This window comes from Procambarus clarkii, chromosome 64, assembly GCF_040958095.1.
Source record: "Procambarus clarkii isolate CNS0578487 chromosome 64, FALCON_Pclarkii_2.0, whole genome shotgun sequence".
NCBI classification, from domain to species: Eukaryota; Metazoa; Arthropoda; class Malacostraca; order Decapoda; family Cambaridae; genus Procambarus; species Procambarus clarkii.
The window spans coordinates 14523751-14549728 of record NC_091213.1 but is presented as its reverse complement, the minus strand read 5'-3'; the positions used below and the strand labels follow the sequence as shown (position 1 = coordinate 14549728).

General features: G+C 43.2%; 1 protein-coding gene across 2 annotated transcripts; it reads right to left on the bottom strand.

The window, feature by feature from the left end:
* Positions 1-1484: 1484 nt before the first annotated feature.
* LOC123769010 (cytochrome P450 2L1) lies at positions 1485-25041 on the bottom strand. 2 transcript variants are annotated; one of them, XM_069309217.1, is made up of 11 exons: positions 24884-24996; positions 10626-10818; positions 10037-10127; positions 9513-9646; positions 9198-9416; positions 7724-7920; positions 6433-6544; positions 6057-6237; positions 2847-2964; positions 2573-2717; positions 1485-2034 (listed from the first exon to the last, which is right to left on the bottom strand). In XM_069309217.1, exons 2-11 carry the CDS (start codon positions 10705-10707, stop codon positions 1850-1852), a joined length of 1464 nt encoding a protein of 487 aa, XP_069165318.1. In that variant the 5' UTR covers positions 10708-10818; positions 24884-24996; the 3' UTR covers positions 1485-1849. The 2 variants fall into 2 exon arrangements, with proteins under 2 accessions (XP_069165318.1, XP_045615903.1); XM_045759947.2 differs by lacking the exons at positions 1485-2034; positions 2573-2717; positions 2847-2964; ... (5 more) ...; positions 10037-10127; positions 10626-10818 and adding exons at positions 13158-13663; positions 14203-14347; positions 14476-14593; ... (5 more) ...; positions 19731-19821; positions 20320-20532 and having other exon boundaries at positions 24884-25041.
* Between the last annotated feature and the right edge of the window lie 937 nt (positions 25042-25978).

The window sequence follows — 25978 nt, the reverse complement described above, 5'->3', positions numbered from 1 at the left end:
GTTGCACGTGCGCGCGCACACACACACACACACACACACACACACACACACACACACACACACACACACACACACACACACACTCAACATAGAGACGAACAAGATAGAAACTTAGTACCCAAATGAGCCACAGAGACATTAGAAAGAATTTTTTCAGTGTCAGAGTAGTTAACAAATGGAATGCACTGGGCAGTGGTGTGGTGGAGGCTGACTACATACACAGTTTCAGATGTAGATTTGATTGAAAACAATAGGGGTCAGGAACATGTACACCAGTTAATTGACCGCTGAGAGGCAGGACCAAAGAGCCGAAGCTCAACCCACACAAGCACAGCTAGGTGAGTACAAACACACACACACGCACACACACACACACACACTCACACAATTTGAGATTCACTCACATGGACGGCGCTTCTCTTCTCTTCTCTCTCACTATAAACACTGAAATTCCTCGGTCACGATGTCTGTCACTGTAAACACTATCCTGTTCACTGTTCACATATTTTTCGTGTCTTTGGACAATGAGATATCAGGTAAGAGTGGGGATGGGAAGAGTGTCCTCGTTGGTTCGTGTTCTCATTGGTTCATATCCTCGTTATATAGTTTTCTCATTGGATTGTGTTCAGTCTGGTTCGTGTCCTCGTTGGTTCGTATCAGCTCTGGTAACGGTCTAGTTGGTTCTAGATATTATCTTATTTTAATTTGAGTTTTGTTAATGCATTATCAGACACCTTGAAAAAGATATTGTCTTGCCTATATATTTAGAGAATTATATTTCAGTTCCTAAATATCCATGGGTGACAAATGATATCCCTATAGACAGCATTTGTCTCATTCAAGGCATTCCGTTTCATTTTCGGGAGAATTCTTCATGCACACAGCAAAAAAAATTATCCTTAGATCTATTAGATCCGGCAGTGTCGGCTCTAATAGAGTTTAACTTTTTCAACAGTGTATCAGGATAGACAGCAAATTAAAAATACCCAAAGCCAACTCTTTTTTTAATCCCCCGTTTAGAGTGAGAAATGTTCGGATACATAATATTGCTTCACCGCTACTTTACAGACCTGATGAAATAAATATATGCAGGTATCAATTGATTACAAAATAAATATTTCTATAAATTTTCTATAAAAAACTTAGCAAGTATTTCTGTCTTGAAATTCTCAAAATAAAAAGTTTGGCGTGTTCAATTTTGTCAAATACTATGAAAGCCTCAAGAAATAGGGAACAGAAAAAAATTGTCGCGCGGATTATAGTTCTGAATAGTTCCCACACCACGAGACTGCATATTGGAACAGTGTCCAGTTGTGTCTGCAGGTTGAAAGATAAGTTTCCAAAACTAAATTCTTATTATAAACAGTGTTGTATTTAATGCATAATTTGTAAACGTATTTACACGTTATTTATTTTGTATTTGTTTTTAGATTATTATCATTTTTACACTTGTGTTCCACTGGGGTATAGTTAATTAAAGGAAATTCATTTCTATATTTATTTTTGTACATAAATTCATCAAAATACTCCTGACAATCTGGAATATTTCGAGGCTATTATTTTTAGCCCTTCATCAACCTATAGGTAAATATAGTTACATATATATGAGTATGTGTACAAGTCTGTGTTCACATGATTATATGTATAGTGAAAGTAAGCACATATAGTGTATGAGCGTGCGTGCGTGTGTGTGTGGGTGTGTGTGTGTGTTTGTGTATGTGTGTGTGTGTGTGTGTGTGTGTGTGTGTGTGTCTTTACATCATCAGTTTCTAAGAGTATCTACCACACCAACGTGCATTAGGTGAAACAAGCAGTAGAGAATGTTTCGTCCACCTCCTTCAAACTCTCACTACTTCCTGGCAGTGATGACAATATTCTGTTCCTTGGTCTGCTGTATACCGAACATCCTGCAGTCGGGATCAAGGTCGGCCTCACAACCCTCTGGGACGGAGAGGGAGAAGTTCTGGAGGATGGCGGCAGTGAAGATGTACAGCTCCATCCTGGCCAGCGCCTCCCCCAGGCAGCTCCTCCGACCTGGGCCAGATCACATCTTAGTACACACCTTACTACACATATCTTAATATAAATCCTCTAGTACACACTCCTAGTACAATGGATCATGATCTCAGGTTAAGACGAAGAGGAGCCCTCTTATGTCTTGCTAATATATTAAATCTGAGAAGGATTCAACAAAAGGCTTCTAGAAATGGTCAAGACCAAACCAAAGGAAAGCCCCAAAGCCCTGACATCACTTGGGTAGAGGAAAGATTGACCAAAATACTGGTATCTGACAAGGTCAAGAGTCTCCTGAATAAGTTGGACATAAGAAAGGCTGTAACAGAGTTAAAGAAGCTTGTATTTTATGTTTAGAACACTGACTAACAACAATAGAGCATTTCTGAAGAACAATCACGTCTTTGAGGGTGTAAAATTGGCGCAAAAGCATCACTAGTTTGGGTGGAGGGGGAGGGTCCAAACATTATCTGAGAACTTATAATTACTTAATCACTGAAACACCTGGATTGTTGGGCTCATACATACGCTAGCCAAACATCACTAACGAAACACTTACCTAAGCTAAAGGGCAAGAAGCCCTCCTTCTGGCCTGAGAAGTTTCCTTCAGCGTCTAAGAACCGGTCGATGTTGAACTGGTCGGGTTGCTTCCAGTACTGTGGATCATCGTGACAACACACAGTACACCCGAACACCCAACTTCCCTGTAGAGGACGCAACACAACGCTCTCAGTGTTTCATTAGCTACTGATGCAAGAAAACATGAGAAACACATGAAAACATTACTTGGGGGGAGGGGGTGAGTGAATAAGTATGTGAGTGAGTGACTTTACCTTCGGGATGAAGTAGCCTCCCAGCTGTACATCAGAGCTGTTTGAGTGCATAATGCCCAGAGTAATTAACGACACCTTACGAAGCACCTCGTGAATCATCGCCTCAACCAAAGGCAGCCTGAAATATACAGAATACATGTGAGTCCTTCGAGAGTGTGAATGAAAGATTTATCTAAGATGAAGCAAAATTAGGATCAATATATTTGTTATCAAATGACACTAATATTCACACACACACAATCACACACACACACACACACACACACACACACACACACACACACACACACACACACACACACACACACACACACACACACACATGCATGATAAAAGTACAAGTACAAGAAATATAACATTAAAAACAAACGAGAATCGATATCGTAACATAATCAGAACATACATAGGAATATATAATACAACATTTATCTAAATCCAAAACCTGGCAAATATACTCCCAGGTAAAAAAGAATATGGCAGACTTAGCAGTGCTTCTTCTCGTTTCCTCAATGACGCCTCCATACACTAATGCCTTTATATTAGGCCTCAAAAAGATAAATCACTGTCCAACCACTTAGGCTGGACGGTAGAACGACGGTCTTGCTTCCTGCAGGTTGGCGTTCAATCCCCGACCGTCCAAGTAGTTGGGCACAATTCCTTCCCCCCGATCCCATCCCAAATCCTTATCCTGATCTATTCTAAATATTATATAGTCGTAATGGCTTGGCGCTTTCCTTTAATAATTCCCTCTCTCACTCCTTTCCTTTGAAGCTAAATAAAATAGTAGTAGTAGCCATCCTTCAGTCTCGGGAGACTGTGGAGTTGTGCCCTGGTTGTCAATCCTGGTGCAGCGTCTGGTGTGACTGATGAGGCCAATCCCAGAGTGGCAGTCCATCCCACACTGAGCACAAACGTAGTCCGATTCTGGTCTGTTTTCCTGGCTACCGGCTATCCTTCTCTGTCTCTTTGCCTCTGATTTCTTTGCAAGTGACTCCTCGAACTTGGAGAGACCTCTTTGAACAGACTGCCCCCAGGCTGAACGGTCTGAGGCCAGTGTTTCCCACGTAGCAAGATCGACGTCCATGGCTTTCAGGCCCCTCTTGCATACGTCTTTGTACCATAGCTGGGGTTTGCCTGTTGGACGATTTCCCTGCATCAGCTCTCCATACAGGAGATCCTTAAGGATCCTGCCGTCGACCATTCGCACCACGTGCCCAAGACAGCTCATTCGCCTCTGCTCCAGCATTGTGTACATGCTGGTGATTCTAGCTCTCTCCAGGATGCTGTTGTTTGTCACCTTGTCCTGCCAGGTGATGTCCAAGATATTTCGGAGGCAGCGCATGTGGTAGGCATTCAGCTGTCTTTCCTGACGGGTGCAGAGTGTCCAAGACTCACTGCCAAAAGGAGAGTGCTCAGGACACAGGCTCTGTAAACTTGGTTCTTTGTATACTCAGTTAGCCTATTGTGGCCCACACTCTCTTTGTCAGTCTGGAAATGGTATTAGATGCTTTAACGATGCGTTTGTTTAGCTCCGTATCAAGAGAGAGGGAGTCAGAGATTGTGGAGCCCAGGTACACGAAGTCGTGAATGACTTCCAGTTTGAAATCGGAGATGTCGATGTCAGGTGGGGAGTCCACTCGTTGTCCCATGATCTGTGTTTTCTTCAGGCTGATGGAGAGTCCGAAAGCCTGACAGGCTTCGCTGAAGTGGGTCATGAGCTGTTGGAGGTCTTCGGCTGAGTGTGCAGTGAATGCTGCGTCGTCAGCAAAAAGGGAGTCTTGCGGAGACCTCATCCGAACCTTTGTCTTAGCACTCAGCCTGGCAAGGTTAAAGAGCTTTCCATCCGACCTGGTCCGGAAGTAGATGCCTTCCGTGGCAGATCCCAAGGCGTGCTGCAGCATAACTGTGAAGAAAATCCCGAATAGGGTTGAAGCCAGGACGCAGCCCTGCTTTACTCCACTTCGGATGTCGAAGGCGTCTGATGTTAGGCCAGCAAAGACCACGGTGCCCTTTATGTTTTCGTGGAAAGATCTGATGATGCTGAGGAGCCTGGGTGGGCATCCGATCTTGGGGAGGATCTTGAACAGGCCATCCCTGCTGACGAGGTCGAAGGCCTTCGTCAGATCTATGAAGGCTACGAAGAGTGACTGCTTCTGTTCCCTGAATTTCTCCTGCAATAGTCTGAGGGAAAAGACCATGTCAATGATGGACCTGTTAGCTCTGAATCCGTATTGTGATTCTGGATAGACTCTCTCTGCAAGTACTTGGAGCCTCTTCAATGTGACTCGAGCAAACAGCTTTCCGACAATACTGAGGAGGGAGATGCCACGGTAATTGTTGCAGTCATCCCTGTCACCTTTATTCTTATACAGTGTGACGATGTTGGCGTCCCTCATGTCTTGTGGCACCTCTCCTTCCCAGAAGAGGCAGAGGATTTCATGCAGCTCCACGAGCAGATTTACCTCTGCAGCACTTCAAGGTCGCAGCAGGAATACCGTCTTTTCCAGGAGCTTTGCCAGAAGCAAGGGAGTCCAGGGCCTCGATGAGTTCAAGGGTCGGTTCGCTGTCGAGCTCCATTAACACAGGCAGGCACTCAATGGCGCTCAGGGCGTCTTAGGTGACCACATTCTCCCTGCTCAGAGAACACTCTGAAGCGCTCGACCCAGCGCTTCAGCTGGAAGTGTTTGGTCTTCTTCTGGATTGGGCCGAGGGCTTGCTTCATACCGTCATACATTCCCCTCTCATTGCCTGTATCTGCTGCAGTCTGTATCTGGGAGCAGAGCTGGAGTCAATAGTTGTTGGCATATCGCCTGGCGCTCTGCTGCACTTTGGAACGGACGGCCTGAAGGCTCTGTAAGTTGCGATGACTTGGGCAGGTTTTGTAGGCTGCCAAGGCATTTCTCTTCTCTTCAATGACATGTGTCATCTCTTCCGAGTGAGCCTCGAACCAGTCTGCTGACCTGCTGGTCTTCTTGCCAAAGGTGGACATGGCAGCGAAAATAAATATAAGGTAATTATTATCGAATTAACTGAGGCCTCTGTTGATAGGACGGCAAGGTGTCTCGCGGGACGTACCTAGACTTGTGTAGGTTGGACGGCAAGGTGTCTCGTGGGACGTACCTGGACATGAGTAGGTTGGATGGCAAGGTGTCTCGCGGGACGTACCTGGACTTGTGTTGGTAGGACGGCAAGGTGTCTCGCGGGACGTACCTGGACTTGTGTTGGTAGGACGGCAAGGTGTCTCGCGGGACGACGTCGTCTATCTGCTGTTGCAAGCGTCGCTGGACGTCGGGGTACTTAATCATATACAGGATCATCCACCGGAGCATGTTGGATGTCGTGTCGAAACCGGCCGAAAAGATGTCAAAGGTTGTCTTCAGCAGGTCCAGTTCTACGAGAGAATACGAAGTATATTACACGTATATTTTGAGTGAGTGTGTGCATGTGAGGGAGAGAGCATACACAATGAAATATAATTGACATAATCTGTCACAATAATGATGAAACGAACAATACAATTCTCAGAAAAGTAGAAATTTAACTGTAGACTGTTCAACCACAGTAACTGCATTCCAGCTTGACTCACCGCTGAAGAACTCGGCGATGTCAGCTTTGGAGTCCATGGCCACCAGGTACTGGTCCACGACGTCCCGAGGGTTCGCTGGGTCGAGCTTGGCCCGATGCTCGGCCACCACCTCCTGCAGACAGAAACATGTATTCAAGAACGATCCCAAAAATATACATTTCATCCACCAGTGCTCCACGAATGGTCAGAATGACCATTCCATGAGAGAAAAAAACAATTTTTTATATTAACTATAATCGCTCTGTTTGAATTGCATAACTTTTGAATAATGATGCACTTATATTAACTTCACCACTCTCGTTTAAAGCATTTAGGGAACCAATAACAGCTAACATAACAGACCGTGGGATCGCCGAACTGTTTGAAGCGAAGAATAGCTGTATGTATGTAAGTATGTATATATATATATAGTCGCCGTTATATACATATAAATATACATATATTATATATATATATATATATATATATATATATATATATATATATATATATATATATATTATATATATAGTCGCAGTTATATATATATATATATATATGTCGTACCTAATAGCCAGAACGCACTTCTCAGCCTACTATGCAGAGCCCAATTTGCCTAATAAGCCAAGTTTTCATGAATTAATGTTTTTTCGACGACCTAACCTACCTAACCTAACCTAACCTACCCTTTTCGGTTACCTAACCCAACCTAACCTATAAAGATAGGATAGGTTAGGTTAGGAAGGGTTGGTTAGGTTCGGTCATATATCTACGTTAATTTTAACTACAATAAAACAAAATTGACCTCATACATAATGAAATGGGTAGCTTTATCATTTCATAAGAAAAAAATTTGAGAAAATATATTAATTCAGGAAAACTTGGCTTATTAGGCAAATCGGGCCATGCAAAGTTGGCTGAGAAGTGCGTTCTGGCTACTAGGTACGACATATATATATATATATATATATATATATATATATATATATATATATATATATATATATATATATATATATATATATATATATATATACATATATAATGGCGACTCGGAGTTACAGCCCACACAATAACCCCGCAGACACCTAAGACAGTACTTACACAACAGCCGTCAAACACTTAAGGTTGAGCTCACACATCAGCACCACACACCTTCAAGGTATAGCCTACATAACAGCCATGCAGAATCAGTTCCTGTGCAAGGTAAGTCCACTACGGGCTCACCATAGCCCGTGCTACTCGGAACTTTTTATTCCGAGTAGCTGAATCTGAAACAACAAGAGCTCTAATTATACCGCACTCTACTTACCGCCATCATACCTTTGGCCTGCATTATAACATTCTCGAACGCCTCCTCTTGAAGAAGTCTTCGTCGTATAAACATCGGGATGAGATTCTTCATCTTCGGGAAGAGCTCGATCACTAGCAGCAAAATAGATGAATCAAGAGATCTCATCAATTTTATAAAGCTCATGATTCCCTCATCACCTGGAGCGTAGCGCTTACCTGTTGATAGTTTTTTGTTACTGATGATATACATATAATGAAACCCGCAATAATGTTATGTGTGTGTTAGCAAATGTTAAGGCTATGGAGTGGAATGGATCTCATATCTCTAGACGCGGAAGAAAACACGCACTATTCCATGATGTGGTTAAAAACATCACAACCAGAACCTCTTCTGTCCTTACGTTCCCCGACCTGCTAGGTAGCAGGCAACCCCTTCTACCACTGGACCACCACTGGCGTCTGCTTGCTGTCTAACAGGCCGAGGGTCCCCCCTCCACGAGAGTCCATGTGAATGAAAGTGGTGGTGATGCACATATTTATTGGTGAAATAAATATATATTTGAATTGTGATTCTATTCATACATGCTTTCAGAGTTCTGTCCCATACGAGGATTCCAAAAAAGGAACCATCGTCCGCCGAACATGAGTCACTGTTTATAATTTACTAGGACAAGCCTCAGAGCTGATTTTGCATTGATAGGCATAATAGGCTCAAGCCTAAAGTTTATTGGTTTGGTGTTGACTAAAAACTCATCAAACTCTGGAGGGTTATTAGGGCCACCATAATAACCTATTGACTAACCAGCAAGAATATTTTAATCCTGATCTCAGTCCGGAACTACAGTTAAAGCGAAATGTTTACACTGAAACAATGAAATTGTTTTTTAGAGAGGGTATACCAGTTTACTTACTCAAGTGAAGGATGTCACCTTTCATGTACCGATATTGGTATGACCACCACAAAGCTTTCGAGGAGACTGACTTGTCATCTAGTAGCTTGTGCCCCCGGAAATCATATTCATAGTGAGGATAACAAGACACTCACCAGGAACATGACAGTAAATAATACAAAAATAAAAAATCCTGGAATCTACCACCAAGTTCAAGTATGTTTATTGAGACAAGAAAAAAACATAAAGAATACCGACTTCGTTTCCTTGCCAAACCTGTGCCCAGATCTCGCCAAACCTCACGAGATAACGAGGTCTCTAGCGAGGTTTCCACGCCCATCAGAATTTTACCCAATGTTTGATTCCCTCCACCCTACCTTTCCCTATGTTAATTGACCCTATTTCCTGACCCTAGGTTCGATTGCTTCTTCACCTCACCCATCACTCATTCGACTCTCACATGAACATTTAATAAAAAAAATACACATGATGTATTCATTCTTTACATTCCTTCTAGGTCAGCCATCAACTAGTTTTTTTTCTTGGAACACGACTCTCCAATCGGTTAACAACCAGGTACCCACGAGGGACTTAGGGACTTACTTGCCACCATCTGCCACACAACGTTGAGGACCGAGATGTTGATGGACGGGGGGAAGGGTGTGGGCACTCCAGTATTTTTCTTCATTTCCTCCACCAACATGTTGGCCTCCTGCTGGATGGCGTCCTCCAGGAAGGTCTTGCCCATGCCCAGGTCCCGCAGGTTACGCAATAAGAACCTACGAGCGTTCTGCCACCTCTCCCCATTGGTCATGATCACTCCTGCAAGGTGCAAGTAAGCTATATATCTTCCGAAGAATGTTAAAAAATAATTGTGCTCATGTTAAAATATCAATCGTGAAAATTATTGTTACTTGCCTGCCTCCTTTCCGTCAGTCATTATGTTAGCCAGGGGAAGGTCAGGGCGGTCGGCCAACTCCTGCTTGCTAAAGGCCTCTTTGATGAGCTGGTAGTTACACAGGTATATCAACTTGGTCGATCTCAGTTCAGTCCTGTTGTGGGTGTAGAAATTTAAAGCAACACATAAATCTATTGATGACCCATGTTCGTGAGTCACGTTATAACATTGGCCAAATGTTTATTATTAATCCAGTAGCCGCCGCCCCCTAACCTCCCTAACCTGTTGATGAAATATAATGCTTTAAACATGACATCAACCCATTCAGTAATTATGCTTGCCCATGATACGACCGTCACAAAAGGCACGAAAGTAAATATTTCTATACTGTGTAATAAAAGTTTCTTCAAATATAATGAGTAAATTAAATTTCCTAAAATATAAATTATAATATACCTACGTTAGGTTAGGTGTTTCAAATTCTCTTGGCAATTATTTATAATTTCAACGGCTGCTAAATTAACCGTAGAAATCCGTCTCTTACCTGTAGATATCCCCATACTTTTTCCTGTATTCCTTCACCTGTGAGATTTGGAAAGTGGGTATGTTTCCGAGGAACGGAATCACCAGAGGACCTGTGAGGCGATAGTTTACAGTCAGTGTGGAATGAACACATCCAAAGATGTACCTAATATTAGGTTTTCTTAACATAAAGTTGAGCAGACATGTAAATTACATTTATTGTGACTCCGTATGAAGTGACACATGATGTAACTCAGCCAAGCAATCAAAATATCAAGTTAATATATAAGAAACAGGAAGTTTATAAGGTTTATTAAAGAGTTATCCCGCTGGGGACCTTGTGCATGGTGGGCATCGCATCAAGCGTCACTGTGCCGCTCATAACCTGAGTGTTCTCATCTCTTGGTAATTTGAGTGAGACTACCGGGAGGAAGGTAAAGGATGAGAGCATCCTAGGGAGCTGAATGATCCCCTGGGGTACTGCACATGGTGACCATGTGGTACAGCACTAGGTGACTCGTGGGGTTCAGTACCTGGTAACCCCTGGGGTACTTGGTGACCCCTTGGGGTCCAGAGTACGGTGACCCCTGGGGAAGGGCACCAAGACTCACCTGGGGGCATGCCCTTGGGCCTGAGGAACCAGTACCGCAGCAGCACCACCAACACCACAAACAGCACCACCTCCAACCACATGATGACGTGAAGCTGTTGCTGTTGGGAGTTACCGTCGCCTGCGGCAAGTTACCGTCGCCTGCGGCAAGTAACCGTCCCTTGCGGGTTACCCGTGATGCTCAGCTGTCACTGCTGGAAATTGCCCTGAAAAATAAGATCACAAATCAATGCTTCGTAAGATTAGATCATTCGGCAGATACCAGACAACATCGAGGAAAAGGAAGATCGGGAAGTTGTCACCTTCCCTTAAAGAGAGGCCGGGAAGTGAGATAATATAAGCTTGGCACATGGCAGATGTTTACATCTGTCTACATATTTATATATATATATATATATATATATATATATATATATATATATATATATATATATATATATATATATATATATATATATAATATATATATATGAGAGATGTATGCAAATGAGTAATTGATGATAACTTTGGAACAAGTTACACTGGACGCCCGAATCTTGGCTCCTTGCGAGTTCTTCACAAGAAACACTTGGCGAATCTTCACAAAGAAAATTTGATGATGAGTCTTCACAAGGAAAACTTGATGAAGAATGTGCAGTAAATGTGAGACGCTGAACTTGAGGAAACCTTTGGCGTTTCGTAGGATGCGAGCGACAAGGAAAGTGTATAGGAAAAGAAAAAGTAATTCAACTTGAACAAAGTGAAGAAGGGAAACTGAAATTTACAATAATATTAATAATTAAAGAAATATGACAATATTAGATCGGCAGAAAAATACTGACTGAGGATTAGCAACAAAATAAAAGTCATCATTTTGAAAAACTGTGAAATATTTTTATATAAAGAAGTAGGTAAAGTAAAGTTAAAATATCTACTTAAGATGATCATGTAATAAGGTTAAGTGATGGAATAAATTACAAGAATAAGAAGATAATAATTTGAAAGATAGGTGTTATTGATGAATAATATATAAAAACATTATTGATTATTATTGTGTGATCTGAGTTAATGACAATATTCTTGCTGATATACGGAAGAGTTCGTGACAATATTCTCATCTCCACAGGCGTAAGAGGCTATAGGTAGTGTGTATTGATGCAGATACAGACGTGTATTGTTGGTACAGCATGTGAAGACACAAATGAGAGGAGAGAGAGAGAGAGAGAGGTGAAGATGAATAATCATATTAAGATAAAAAAACGTAACAAGCGATAAGAACCTATCCTCTCAACCACTGGTTGAATAAGCTGACTAATGCTCAATAAACAGTTGGATAAGCTGATCAAGACTCACGTTGGCAGAGGAAGACACTGATGGGCTCGGCACACGTCTACACAACAGTATAACGCCCCAGACACTGCCCACCGGGAGAGGGAACTGACAGACAACTCTATGCACTAACTTATAACATGTCCTTGAGGCACACTTGTCAGCTCTCGCCAGAGGGAGTGTTAGTGGAGTGAACTTTATCTCCTAATATACGAGTCACAGTAAACACTAACCTGTTCACTGTTCACATATTTTTCGTATCTTTGGACAATGAGATATCAGTTAAGAGTGGGGATGGGAAGAGTGTCCTCGTTGGTTCGTGTTCTCATTAGTTCATATCCTCGTTACATAGTTTTCTCATTGGATTGTGTCCAGGCTGGTTCGTGTCCTCGTTGGTTCGTATCAGCTCTGGTAACGGTCTAGTTGGTTGTAGATATTATCTTATTTTAATTAGAGTTTTGTTAATGCGTTATCAGACACCTTGAAAAAGATATTGTCTTGCCTATATATTTAGAGAATTATATTTCAGTCCCTAAGTATCCATGGGTGACAAATGATGTCCCCATAGACAGCATTTGTCTCATTCAAGGCATTCCGTTTCATTTTCGGGAGAATTCTTCATGCACACAGCAAAAAAATTATCCTTAGATCTATTAGATCCGGCAGTGTCGGCTCTAATAGGGTTTAACTTTTTCAACAGTGGATCAGGATAGACAGCAAATTAAAAATACCCAAAGCCAACTCTTTTTTTAATCCCCCGTTTCGAGTGAGAAATGTTCGGGTACATAATATTGCTTCACCGCTACTTTACAGACCTGATCAAATATATGCAGGTATCTATTGATTACAAAATAAACATTTCTATAAATTTTCTATAAAAAACTTAGCAAGTATTTCTGTCTTGAAATTCTCAAAATAAAAAGTTTGGCGTGTTCAATTTTGTCAAATACTATGAAAGCCTCAAGAAATAGGGACCAGAAAAAAATTGTCGCGCGGATTATAGTTCTGAATAGTTCCCACACCACGAGACTGCATATTGGAACAGTGTCCAGTTGTGTCTGCAGGTTGAAAGATAAGTTTCCAAAACTAAATTCTTATTATAAACAGTGTTGTCTTTAATGCATAATTTGTAAACGTATTTACAAGTTATTTATTTTGTATTTGTTTTTAGATTATTATCATTTTTACACTTGTGTTCCACTGGGGTATAGTTAATTAAAGGAAATTCATTTCTATATTTATTTTTGTACATAAATTCATCAAAATACTCCTGACAATCTGGAATATTTCGAGGCTATTATTTTTAGCCCTTCATCAACCTATAGGTAAATATAGTTACATATATATGAGTATGTGTACAAGTCTGTGTTCACATGATTATATGTATAGTGAAAGTAAGCACATATAGTGAGTGAGCGTGCGTGTGTGTGTGTGTGTGTGTGTGTGTGTCTTTACATCATCAGTTTCTAAGAGTATCTACCACACCAAGGTGCATTAAGTGTAACAAAGAGTAGAGAATGTTTCGTCCACCTCCTTCAAACTCTCACTACTTCCTGGCAGTGATGACAATATTCTGTTCCTTGGCCAGCTGTATACCGAGCATCCTGTAGTCGGGTTCAAGGTCGACCTCACAACCCTCTGGGGCGGAGAGGGAGAAGTTCTGGAGGATGGCGGCAGTGAAGATGTACAGCTCCATCCTGGCCAGCGCCTCCCCCAGGCAGCTCCTTCGACCTGGGCCAGATCACATCTTAGTAAACACCTTACTACACATCTCTTAATATAAATCCTCTAGTACACACTCCTAGTACAATGGATCATGATCTCAGGTTAAGACGAAGAGCAGCCCTCTTATGTCTTGCTAATATATTAAATCTGAGAAGGATTTAACAAAAGGCTTCAAGAAATGGTGAAGACCAAGCCAAAGGAAAGCCCCGAAGCCCTGACATCACTTGAGCAGAGGAAAGATTGACCAATATACTGGTATCTGAGAAGGTCAAGAGTCTCTTGAATAAATTGGACGTAAGAAAGGCTGTAACAAAGCTAAAGAAGCTTGTATTTTATGTTTAGAACATTTACTGACAACAATAGAGCATTTCTGAAGAACAATCACGACTTTGAGGGTGTAAAATTGGCGCAAAAGCATCACTATTGTGGGTGGAGGGGGAGGGTCCAAACATATTTTTGAGAACTTATAATTACTTAATCACTAAAACACCTGCATTGTTGGGCTTAAACATATGCTAGCCAAACAAGGCTAATGGAACACTAACCTAAGCTAAAGGGCAAGAAGCCCTCCTTCTGGCCTGAGAAGTTTCCCTCAGCGTCTAAGAACCGGTCGATGTTGAACTGGTCGGGTTGCTTCCAGTACTGTGGGTCATCGTGACAACACACAGTACACCCGAACACCCAACTTCCCTGTAGAGGACGCAACACAACGCTCTCAGTGTTTCAGTAGCTACTGATGCAAGAAAACATATGAGAAACACAGAACATTACTTGGGGTGAGTGACTAAGTGAATAAGCATGGGAGTGAGTGACTTTACCTTCGGGATGAAGTAGCCTCCCAGCTGTACATCAGAGCTGTTTGAGTGCAAGACGCCCATAGCAATTAACGACGCCTTACGAAGCACCTCGTGAATCATCGCCTCAACCAAAGGCAGCCTGAAATATACAGCATTCATGTGAGTCCTTCGAGTGTGAATGAAAGATTTATCTAAGATGAATCAAAATTAGGATCACTATATTTTGTGTTATCAAGTGAAATTAATATTCACACACACACACACACACACACACACACACACACACACACACACACACACACACACACACACACATACATGAGACGTTTGGAAGAACTTTTTCAGTGTCAGAGTAGTTAACAGATGGTATGCATTAGGCAGTGATATGTGTGAAGCGGTTCATGACCCGCTTCAGCGAGGCCTGTCAGGCTTTCGGACTCACCATCAGCCTGAAGAAAACACAGGTCATGGGACAACGAGTGGACTCCCCACCTGACATCGGCATCTCCGATTACGAACTGGAAGTCGTTCACGACTACGTGTACCTGGGCTCCACAATCTCTGACTCCCTCTCTTTTGACACGGAGCTAAACAAACGCATCGGTAAGGCATCTACCACCATGTCCAGACTGACAAAGAGAGTGTGGGCTAACAATAGGCTGACTGAGTATACAAAGATCCAGGTTTACAGAGCCTGTGTCCTGAGCACTCTCCTATATGGCAGCGAGTCTTGGACACTCCGCGTCCGTCAGGAAAGACAACTGAACGCCTACCACGTGCGCTGCCTCCGACACATCCTGGACATCACCTGGCAGAAGAAGGTGACAAACAACAGCGTCCTGGGAAGAGCTAGAATCACCAGCATGTACACAATGCTGAAGCAGAGATGAATACGCTGGCTCGGGCACGTGGTGTGAATGGGCGACGGCAGGATTCCCAAGGATCTCCTGTATGGAGAGCTGACGCAGGGAAAGCGTCCAACAGGCAAACCCCAGCTTCGATACAAATAGTACCGTAGCTGGGTGTGCTACAAAGACGTATGCAAGAGAGGCCTGAAAGCCATGGACGTCGATCTTGCTACTTGGGAAACATTGGCCGCAGACCGTTCAGCCTGGGGGCAGTCTGTTCAGAGAGGTCTCTCCAAGTTCGAGGATTCACTTGCCAAGAAATCGGAGGCAAAGAGACAAAGAAGGATAGCCGGTAGCCAGGAAGACAGACCAGAATCGGACTTCGCTTGTGGTCAGTGCGGGATGGACTGCCACTCTCGGGTCGGCCTCATCAGTCACACCAGACGATGCACCAGGATTGACAACCAGAGCGCAACTCCTTAGTCTCCCGAGACTGAAGGATGCCTACTACTACAGGTGGAGGCCGACTCTATACACAGTTTCAAATGAAGATATGGCACAGCCCAGTAGGCTCAGGAAGGAGACCCTCTAGGAAGACCTCAGCTGCGTTTCAAAGACGCCTGCAACCGCGACCTCAAGCAGATGAACATGAACATCAACACTTGGGAGGCAGCAGCTGCGGACAGATCTGCCTGGAGATGCAAAGTGCAGAAGGGACTCCAGCAATTCGAGGATGAACTGAAGAAGCAGGCGGACGATAATAGAATTCAGAGAAGGTCTCGACCACTATCAGACGCACCCGCTTCGGCGTTTATCTGCGCTCGCTGCAGTCGGGACTGTCATTCTTAGGTTGGCCTTCACAACCACAGCAGACGTTGCATCCAACTAGACTACAACAATTAGACACCTAGGCCCAACTCCAGAACCCCTCGGGATTGACGGATGCCTACTACTATGTTGGTAGGACGGCAAGGTGTCTCGCGGGACGTATCTCGACTTGCGTTGGTAGGGAGGCAAGGTGTCTCACGGGACGTACCTGGACTTGTGTTGGTAGGACGGCAAGGTGTCTCGCGGGACGACGTCGTCTATCTGCTGTTGCACGCGTCGCTGGACGTCGGGGTACTTAATCATGTACAGGATCATCCACCGGAGCATGTTGGATGTTGTGTCGAAACCAGCCGAAAAGATGTCAAAGGCTGTCCTCAGCAGGTCCAGTTCTACGAGAGAATATGAAGTATATTACACCTATGTTTTGAGTGTGTGAGTGTGCGTGTAAGGGAGAGAGCATACACAATAAAATATTATTGGCATATTCTCTCGCAATAATGGTGAAACAAACAATACAAATCTCAGGAAAGTAGAAACTTAACTGTTGACTGTTCAACCGCAGTAACTGCGCTCCAGCTTGACTCACCGCTGAAGAACTCGGCGATGTCAGCTTTGGAGTCCATGGCCACCAGGTACTGGTCCACGACGTCCCGAGGGTTGGCTGGGTCGAGCTTGGCCCGATGCTCCGCCACCACCTCCTGCAGAGAGGTAACATGTACATGTATATATGGATGGCCCCTGAGCAAGACAATGCCACAAAAATATACACGTCATCCACCTGTGCTCCACGTATGGTCAGAATGACCAATCCACGAGAATGAAAAGCTTATTTTTATATTAACTATAGTCGCTCTGTATGAATTGCATAATACCTGAATAAAGATGCACTTAAATTAACTTCACTCCTCTCGACTAAAGTATTTAGGGAACCAATAACAGCTAACATAACAGACGTGGGATCGCCGAACTGTTTCAAGGGAAGAATAGCTTTTCCGCTCTGGTTTTAAAGTTCATTGACTTTCTTGTTCAGGGAAGTCTGTTCACGAATATCTGTATAACGGTGACTCAGAGTTACAGCCCACGCAATAACCCTGCAGACACCTAAGACAGTACTTACACAACAGCCGTCAAACACTTAAGGTTTAGTTCACACACCTTGAAGGTATAGCTTACATAACAGCCATGCAGAATCAGTTACAGCCCCGCTCCTGTGCCGGGTAAGTCCACTACGGGTTCACCACAGCCCGTGCTACTCGGAACTTTTTATTCTGAGTAACTGAATCTAAAACAACAACAAGAGCTCTAATTATACCACACTCTACTTACCGCCATCATTTCTTTGGCCTGCATTATGACAATCTCGAACGTCTCCTCTTCAAGAAGTCTTCGTCGTATAAACATCGGGATGAGATTCTTCACCTTCGGGAAGAGCTCGAACACAACCAGCAAGGTAGATGGATCAAAAGATCTCATCAATTTTATGAAACTCATGATTCCCTCATCACCTGGGACGTAGCGCTTACCTGTTGATAGTTTTTTAGTTACTGATGACACCCGCAAAATTGTTATGTATTAGCAAATGTTGAGGTTATGGAGTGGAATGGAACTCGTATCTCTAGACGCGGAAGAAAACACGCACTATTCCATGATGTGGATAAAAACATCACAATCAGAACCTCTTCTGTCCTTACGTTCCCCGACCTGCTAGGTAGCAGGCAACCCCTCTACCACTGGACCACCACTGGCGTCTGCTTGCTGTCTATCAGGTCGAGGGTCCCCCCTCCACGAGAGTCCATGTGAGTGGAAATGGTGGTGATACACATATTTATCGGTGCAATTAATATGTATTTGAATTGTGAATCTATTCATACATGCTTTCAGGATTCTATCCCATACGAGGAATCCAAAAAAGGAACTATCGTCCGCCGAACAGGTGTCACTGTTTATAATCTACTAAGACAAGCCTTCATAGTTTGTTGGTTTACGCCTAAAGTTTGTTGGTTTGGTGTTGACTAAAGACCCATCAAACTCTGGAGGGTTATTAGGGCCACCCTAATAACTTATTGACTAACCAGCAAGTATACTTTATTCCTGATTTCAGTCCAGAACTACAGTTAAATCGATATGTTTACACTGAAACAATGAAATTGTTTTTTAGAGAGGGTATACCAGTTTACTTACTCAAGTGAAGGATGTCACCTTTCATGTACCGATATTGGTATGACCACCACAAAGCTTTCGAGGAGACTGACTTGTTATTTAGTAGCTTGTGCCCCCAGAAATCATATTCATAGTGAGGATAACAAGACACTCGCCAGGAATATAACAGTAAATAATACTGTCCAATTGGTTAACAACAACGTACCCACGAGGAACTTACTTGATATCATCTGCCACACGACGTTGAGGACCGCGATGTTTATGGACGGGGGGAAGGGTGTGGGTACTCCAGTATCTTTCTTCATTTCCTCCACCAACATGTTGGCCTCCTGCTGGATGGCGTCCTCCAGGTAGGTCTTGCCCATGCCCAGGTCCCGCAGGTTACGCAATAAGAACCTACGAGCGTTCTGCCACCTCTCCCCATTGGTCATGATCACTCCTGCAAGGTACAAGTAAGCTATATATCTTCCAAAGAATGCTAAAAAATAATTGTTTGTGCTCATGTTGAAATATTAATCGTGAAAATTATTGTTACTTGCCTGCCTCCTTTCCGTCAGTCATCATGTTAACAAAGGGAAGGTCAGGGCGGTCGGCCAACTCCTGCTTGTTAAAGGCCTCTTTGATGAGCTGGTAGTTACACATGAATATCAACTTGGTCGACCCCAGTTCAGTCCTGTTGTGGGTGTAGAAATTTGAAGCAACACATAAATCTATTGATGACCCATGTTCGTGAGTCACGTTATAACATTGGCCAAATGTTTATTATTAATCCGGTAGCCGCCGCCCCCTAACCTCCCCAGCCAGTTTATGAAATATAATGCTTTAAACATGACATCAACCCATTCAGTAATTATGCTTGCCTGTGATACGACTGTCACAAAAGGCACGTAAGTAAATATTTCTTTACGGTGTAATAAATGTTTCTTCAAATATAATGAGTAAATTATATTTCCTCAAAAATAAGTTATAATATACCTACGTTAGGTTAGGTGTTTCAAATTCTCTTGGCAATTATTTATATTTACAGCGGCTGCTAAATTAACGAGTATTTGGTAATTGTTTGTGAGGACGGGTTGGTTTATGAGGACAAGTAGTATGGCTCACAACTGATTTCGTTCAAACTCTTTTTGGAGAGTGCTGCACTCACTTGCTATATTCAAAGTGCATCTCTCAAATCAAATCTAAGCATTATTATACATATTATAATTTAGTGTATAGTTAGACCTACGTTACATTATGTGTTCTGGTTCTGCTGTCAATTATTTATATTTAAAGTACGTGGGTGAAACATTTAGAGAGATGCATTACAAACAGAAAGTGAGCGAAGTATTGTCTGAGAAAAGTTTGAAGGGAATCACTCAAGTGTGCATATAGACATCACCTTTAGATATCACTACACTGAGAACTTAATGGAAGTAACCGTAGAAATCCGTCTCTTACCTGTAGATATCCCCATACTTTTTCTTGTATTCCTTCACCTGTGAGATTTGGAAAGTGGGTATGTTTCCGAGGAACGGAATCACCAGAGGACCTGTGAGGCGATAGTTTACAGTCAGTTAGAATAAACTCATCCAAAGATGTACCTAATATTAGGTTTTCTTAACATAAAGTTGAGCAGAAATGTAAATTACATCTATTGTGACTCTGTATGAAGTGACACATGAAGTAACTCAGCCAAGCAATCAAAATAACAAGTTAATATATAAGAAACAGAAGGTTTATGAGGGTTATTAAGAGTTGTTCCCCGGGGGGACCTTGTGCATGGTGGGGATCACATCAAGCGTCACTGTTCCGCTCATAACTTGAGTGTTCTCATCTCTTGGTAATTTGAGCGAGACTACCGGAAGGAAGGTAAAGGATGGGAGCATCCTAGGGAGCTGAGTGATCCCCTGGGGTACAGCACCTGGTGACCCCTTGGGGTACAGCACATGGTGACCCTAGGGTACAGTACCTGTTAACCCCTGGGGTACTTGGTGACTCCTTGGGGTACAGGGTATGGTGACCCCTGGAGAAGGGCACCAAGACTCACCTGGGGGCATGCCTTTGGGCCTGAGGAACCAGTACCGCAGCAGCACCACCAGCACCACAAACAGCACCACCTCCAACCACATGATGACGTGAAGCTGTTGCTGTTGGGAGTTACCGTCGCCTGCGGCAAGTTACCGTCGCCTGCGGCAAGTTACCGTCGTCTGCGGCAAGTAAACGTCCCTTGCGGGTTACCCGGGATGCTCAGCTGTCACTGCTGAAATTTCCGTGAAAGATAAGTTTACATATCAGTGCTTTGTAAGATAAGATAAATCGGTAGATACCAAATACGACTGAAAGGCAAAGTAAAGGTCAATACCTCAGCGATCGGGAATTGACATAATAAACCATGGTAATGGGAGAAAGGATTGACTGATGAATACAAATGAAGAATTGATATTGACCTTGGAACAGTTGCTGAATCTTCACAAGGAACACTTAATAAATCTCTACACGAAACACGATGAATTTTTACGGGGAACAATTGATGAATTTCCACAAGGAACACAATGATTCTTCACAAGGAATACTTGATAACACTTCAGAAAACACTTGATAAAACGTTCAGAAAGACCACTTTTGAACACACTTTTTAATCCTCTGGATCACACTGCTGCTCCACTTTCCAGTGGTGCTGGTGTCTACAACATTTCCTGTCTTGTCCTCTCCAATATTTTAATGAAATTGGCCGTACAATGAACGATAGACTTAAGAAATACAAAACAAGTGTTAAATCTGCAGGCACCATACAATGCTCTCTTCTGCCATGTTAGGGGGGGGGAGTCTAATCATCTTTTAGATGGATTCTAAAATAATCTTTCCTGCCTCTGTGACGCCGTCATGTCTTATCGGCTCTGATACACAACATACCCAACATGAACCTTAGACCTGGCTTTGTTGCTGTTGACTCTTCTCTCCCTCAGTACATAGTCAAATTTTTCAACCATAACAAATGTGGTCTGACTTAGCTTTAGCCCCTCTAGGCTGCCTCTTTCCTCTCTGTCTCTTACGTTAATATAGTTTTCATCTTCGACCTTTGAAATCTTGCGGTTTTCGTTAATTTTCTTTATTTTTACTTTCTTGGTTTTTAACTTTTTTCTATTGCAGATGATGAGTCACAATAACGTGGCTGAAATATGTTGACCAGACCACACACTAGAAAGTGAAGGGACGACGACGTTTCGGTCCGTTCTGGACAATTCTCAAGTCGATTGAGATTTTCTATTCTTCCATTTTCCTTCTAATACTTCTCCCTTTTCCTTTACCTGATTCCTTATATTCTTACCGTCTTCTCTTATTCTTAGATTTCCCTTATTCTTTTCTTTCATTTTCTCCTACATTCCTCTCACCCTCTTACATTGTTTGTCTCTACAACTACCTTTCCCTTATACTAATTGACTATGACCCAAGACGGATCGATGCAGAGGAGGGGGGTTAGAGGCAAGAGGTCCCCCTCTAACACCCGTTGAAATGTCACTGACGGTAAGCTGTAGGTTGGTCTTGTTAATGATGCTCCTGTTTCCATACTGATATAATACGGTGGTGATGTCCTTAATGATGCTCCTGTTTCCATACTGATATAATACGGTGGTGATGTCCTTAATGATGCTCCTGTTTCCATACTGATATAATACGGTGGTGATGTCCTTAATGATATTCCTGTTTCCATACTGATATAATACGGTGGTGATGTCCTTAATGATGTTCCTGTTTCCATACTGATATAATACGGTGGTGATGTCCTTAATGATGCTCCTGTTTCCATACTGATATAATACGGTGGTGATGTCCTTAATGATGTTCCTGTTTCCATACTGATATAATACGGTGGTGATGTCCTTAATGATGCTCCTGTTTCCATACTGATATAATACGGTGGTGATGTCCTTAATGATGCTCCTGTTTCCATACTGATATAATACGGTGGTGATGTCCTTAATGATGCTCCTGTTTCCATACTGATATAATACGGTGGTGATGTCCTTAATGATGCTCCTGTTTCCATACTGATATAATACGGTGGTGATGTCCTTAATGATGCTCCTGTTTCCATACTGATATAATACGGTGGTGATGTCCTTAATGATGCTCCTGTTTCCATACTGATATAATACGGTGGTGATGTCCTTAATGATGCTCCTGTTTCCATACTGATATAATACGGTGGTGATGTCCTTAATGATGCTCCTGTTTCCATACTGATATAATACGGTGGTGATGTCCTTAATGATGCTCCTGTTTCCATACTGATATAATACAGTGGTCATGTCCTTCGATTGTCGTGGTGACGTCGCGTGTCGGCATTTTGACGGAGGCGCAGACCCAGGCGCCCGTGTCGGTAGTGGCGGTGGCGATGAAGAAGATAAGACATATATATATACAAGTGTTAGGTAGTACGAATTGAGTGTTAACTCACAGGGAGCACAGTAGAATGGTCTTGCGAAGCGGTGAGGGTGATGGCCTTGAATGTGGATGGGGGTGTGGCCTTGAATGTGGTGTTGTTGGTTCGCCCTGATGTCATGAAGGCTGCGCATGTAAACACAACCCCTTATTTTACATTTTCCGATACTTATCCCTGTTATTTCCAGGATGATGCCTTCAAGTCCCATAAAAGTTCTTAAATTGAGTAAGAATGAATTTCATAATGACTATAATAATGATACTGTTAATCGTCCTCGTAGTTCGGTGCTTATCACAATGCCTTGGTCAACATTTGACGGGAGACGTGCCCTTAAACAGAGGGAGGGAGAGGTAGAGAGAAAGAGGGAGAGAAAGGAAGAGAGAAAGAGGGAGGGAGAGAAAGAGAGAGACAGGATTACAGTAGCAGAAAGGGAGGGTGGGATGGGTTCCCTCTCCACCCACAAGGTCGAATCATTTAGTGTGACAATAAATGAAAGGGCTTGCAGCACAGTGGTCTACGTCATCATCTCACAATGGAAGGTCCCGAGTTGGGTGCCTCGGGCTAGTCATAAATGGTTAGGTACGTTTTCTTTCACCTGATGCCACTGGTCACCTAGTAGTAAACTGGTATCTGGGAGCTAGACAACTGTTGTGGGTTGCATCCTGGGGAAGGTCAGTAGTTGACCCCGGGGACCTCGACAGGCCTAAGTACAGGTTTCCTGTCCTCAAAGAAACGGTAATTATATCTCCGAAGGTCAGTGCATCTGACAAGCCATCTCTCTTCTTTACTATAAGACAAAGTTGCACCCTACACACACACACACACACCGCTCCTGTGCCAGGTAAGTCCACTACGGGCTCACCATAGCCCGTGCTACTTGGAACTTGTTCCGAGTAGCTGAATCTATACCAACACCAACAACTACACACACACACACGTGGGCATGCGCGAATATACATGTTTACATATATGAAACACATGGACCACCTGGATATATTGCAAACTAATTTAAATTGGCATCATTCCTTTCCCCCGTCATATACCAGCTGCTTGTCCTCGTACCCCCAGCTCCTTGTGTTCTTGGCCCTCCCAAGTGAAAGTAGTACTGGCTTAACGCTTTCTGCTCATAATTGCTATCTTTAGATTGAGAAATATTACACATGGGGGGGAGGCTGTAGTACGGGCACGATGGTTGGGGAAATGATATGTGGGGAAAGTGTGACAGAAGGGAATGAATAAAGACAAATAAGCTTGGCTCTGACGCAGGGAGAGAGAGAGAGAGAGAGAGAGAGAGAGAGAGAGAGAGAGAGAGAGAGAGAGAGAGAGAGAGAGAGAGAGAGAGAGAGATCAACATATACGAGAAGCAGAGCAGCAAGATGAAATGTTTATTTGGACAACCCTTGAGGTATAGTGATGACCCCCCCACCCCCACCCCCCACCCCCCCACCCCCCATACATACTCACACACCTCTTTAGTGCTCCTGCCTCACCACCCACACTCCCCCCCCCACCCCCACATAAACGCAAACTGTGCACTACAGAACAGATGCAAAGATGAATTTCATAAATGAATATGGGTCACCGAATCAATTATTAGAACTTCAGGAATGTGTATATGAATCAAATGCACAAATTATAGCAATCGTTGAGACAAAACTATAAGCAATGATAAGCCATTCAATATTCCCAAACAGTTATCAGGTAATTAAGAAAGAGAATGAGTATAGTGAAGTAGGAGCCATAATATACACCCCATCAGCAAATAGTATGAGACCATTAAAAGAGTGAGTGAGAGTTACAAAACAAGTCTGTGTGTTATAAAATGCTAACACCAGTAGCACGTGATAAGATCAAATCTACTGATAGTTGGCAGCTTCATTCATAAAGAGATCAGTTTAGATATGATTTGTGAAGAGCAAAATAAGCACAGCAAAGAGAATTTGTTGATAAAGCATGTGAATAAACCAATGAGAGAGAGAGAGAGAGAGAGAGAGAGAGAGAGAGAGAGAGAGAGAGAGAGAGAGAGAGAGAGAGAGAGAGAGAGGGAGAGAGAGAGAGAGAGGAACATAACAACATAATTAGAATGCTAAGAACCTATCCTCTCTACCACTCGTTGAATAAGCTGATCAATGTTAAAAAACAGTTGAATCGTCTGGCCAAGACTCACGTTGGCAGAGGAGGACAATCCTGTACACACGTCCTCACACCAGGATAATGTACCAGACACTGCCCACGGAGAGACAGAGCTGAAACAGGACACCGTAGATATGTATAACATGTCCTCGAGGCACACTTGCCAGCTCTCGCCAGAGGAAATGTTAGAGGTTTGAACTTTATCAGCTGTTGTACGAGTTCTAAAAGAGTGATTAACGTCTTACAGTCAGCACAATATTAACAGGTCAGAGTGACTAGATGATTAAAAGGTAGTTATGACGATGTGAGAATCTTTTCATTGTGACTAAGCAGTCCTTAAGTTGCACACGCACAGTCAAACACACACACACATACGGGGCCTGGTAGCCTGGTGGAGGGGGCCTCGTAGCCTGGTGGATAGCGCGCAGGACTCGCAATTCTGTGAATTCTGTGGTGCGGGTTAGATTCCCGCACCAGGCACAAACAAATGGGCAAAGTTTCTTTCACCTTGAATGTCCCTGTTACCTAGCAGTAAATAGGTACCTGGGAGTTAGTCAGCTGTCACGATCTGCTTCCTGGGGGGGGGGGGGGTGTGGTGTGGGGGGAAAAAATAGTAGTTAGTAAACAGTTGATTGACAGTTGAGAGGCGGGCCGAAAAAGCAAAGCTCAACCCCCGCAAGCACAACTAGGGGAATACACACACACACACAGCCCTACCTGCCAACCTACCTACCTTTGAGCCTTTTCCAGTTTAGTCTTATGCTTGACTAGCATAGAGTCCATATCTATTCAAGCATAAGACAAACCTGGAAATGGTTCAAAGGTTTGCCACCAGACTAGTACCCGAACTGAGGGGTATGGGCAACGAGGAGAGACTACGGGAATTAACCCTCTCGTCGCTGGAAGACAGAAGAGTTACGGGGGACATGATCACTCACATACAAGATTCTCAAAGAAATTTATAGGAATTGCTTAGATTCAGCTACTCGGAACAATAGTTGCAAGTAGCACGGGCTATGGTGAGCCCGTAGTGGGATATAATCACTGCTGGGTAAGCACTGAGAAGTAAGTGCCCTGGCGAGAGGTGACATTCGTGCTAGGACATATTAAAATGGTACTAAATATTCTA

Coding starts and splice junctions, on each gene's coding strand:
- LOC123769010 (XM_045759947.2), bottom strand. CDS start 20,401: ATGTGGTTGGAGGTGGTGCTGTTTGTGGTGCTGGTGGTGCTGCTGCGG. Junction 16,520..16,716: donor CATCGCCGAGTTCTTCAGCG/GTGAGTCAAGCT, acceptor ATTCTCTCGTAG/AACTGGACCTGCTGAGGACA. Junction 14,348..14,475: donor GAGGCTACTTCATCCCGAAG/GTAAAGTCACTC, acceptor CGTCCTCTACAG/GGAAGTTGGGTGTTCGGGTG.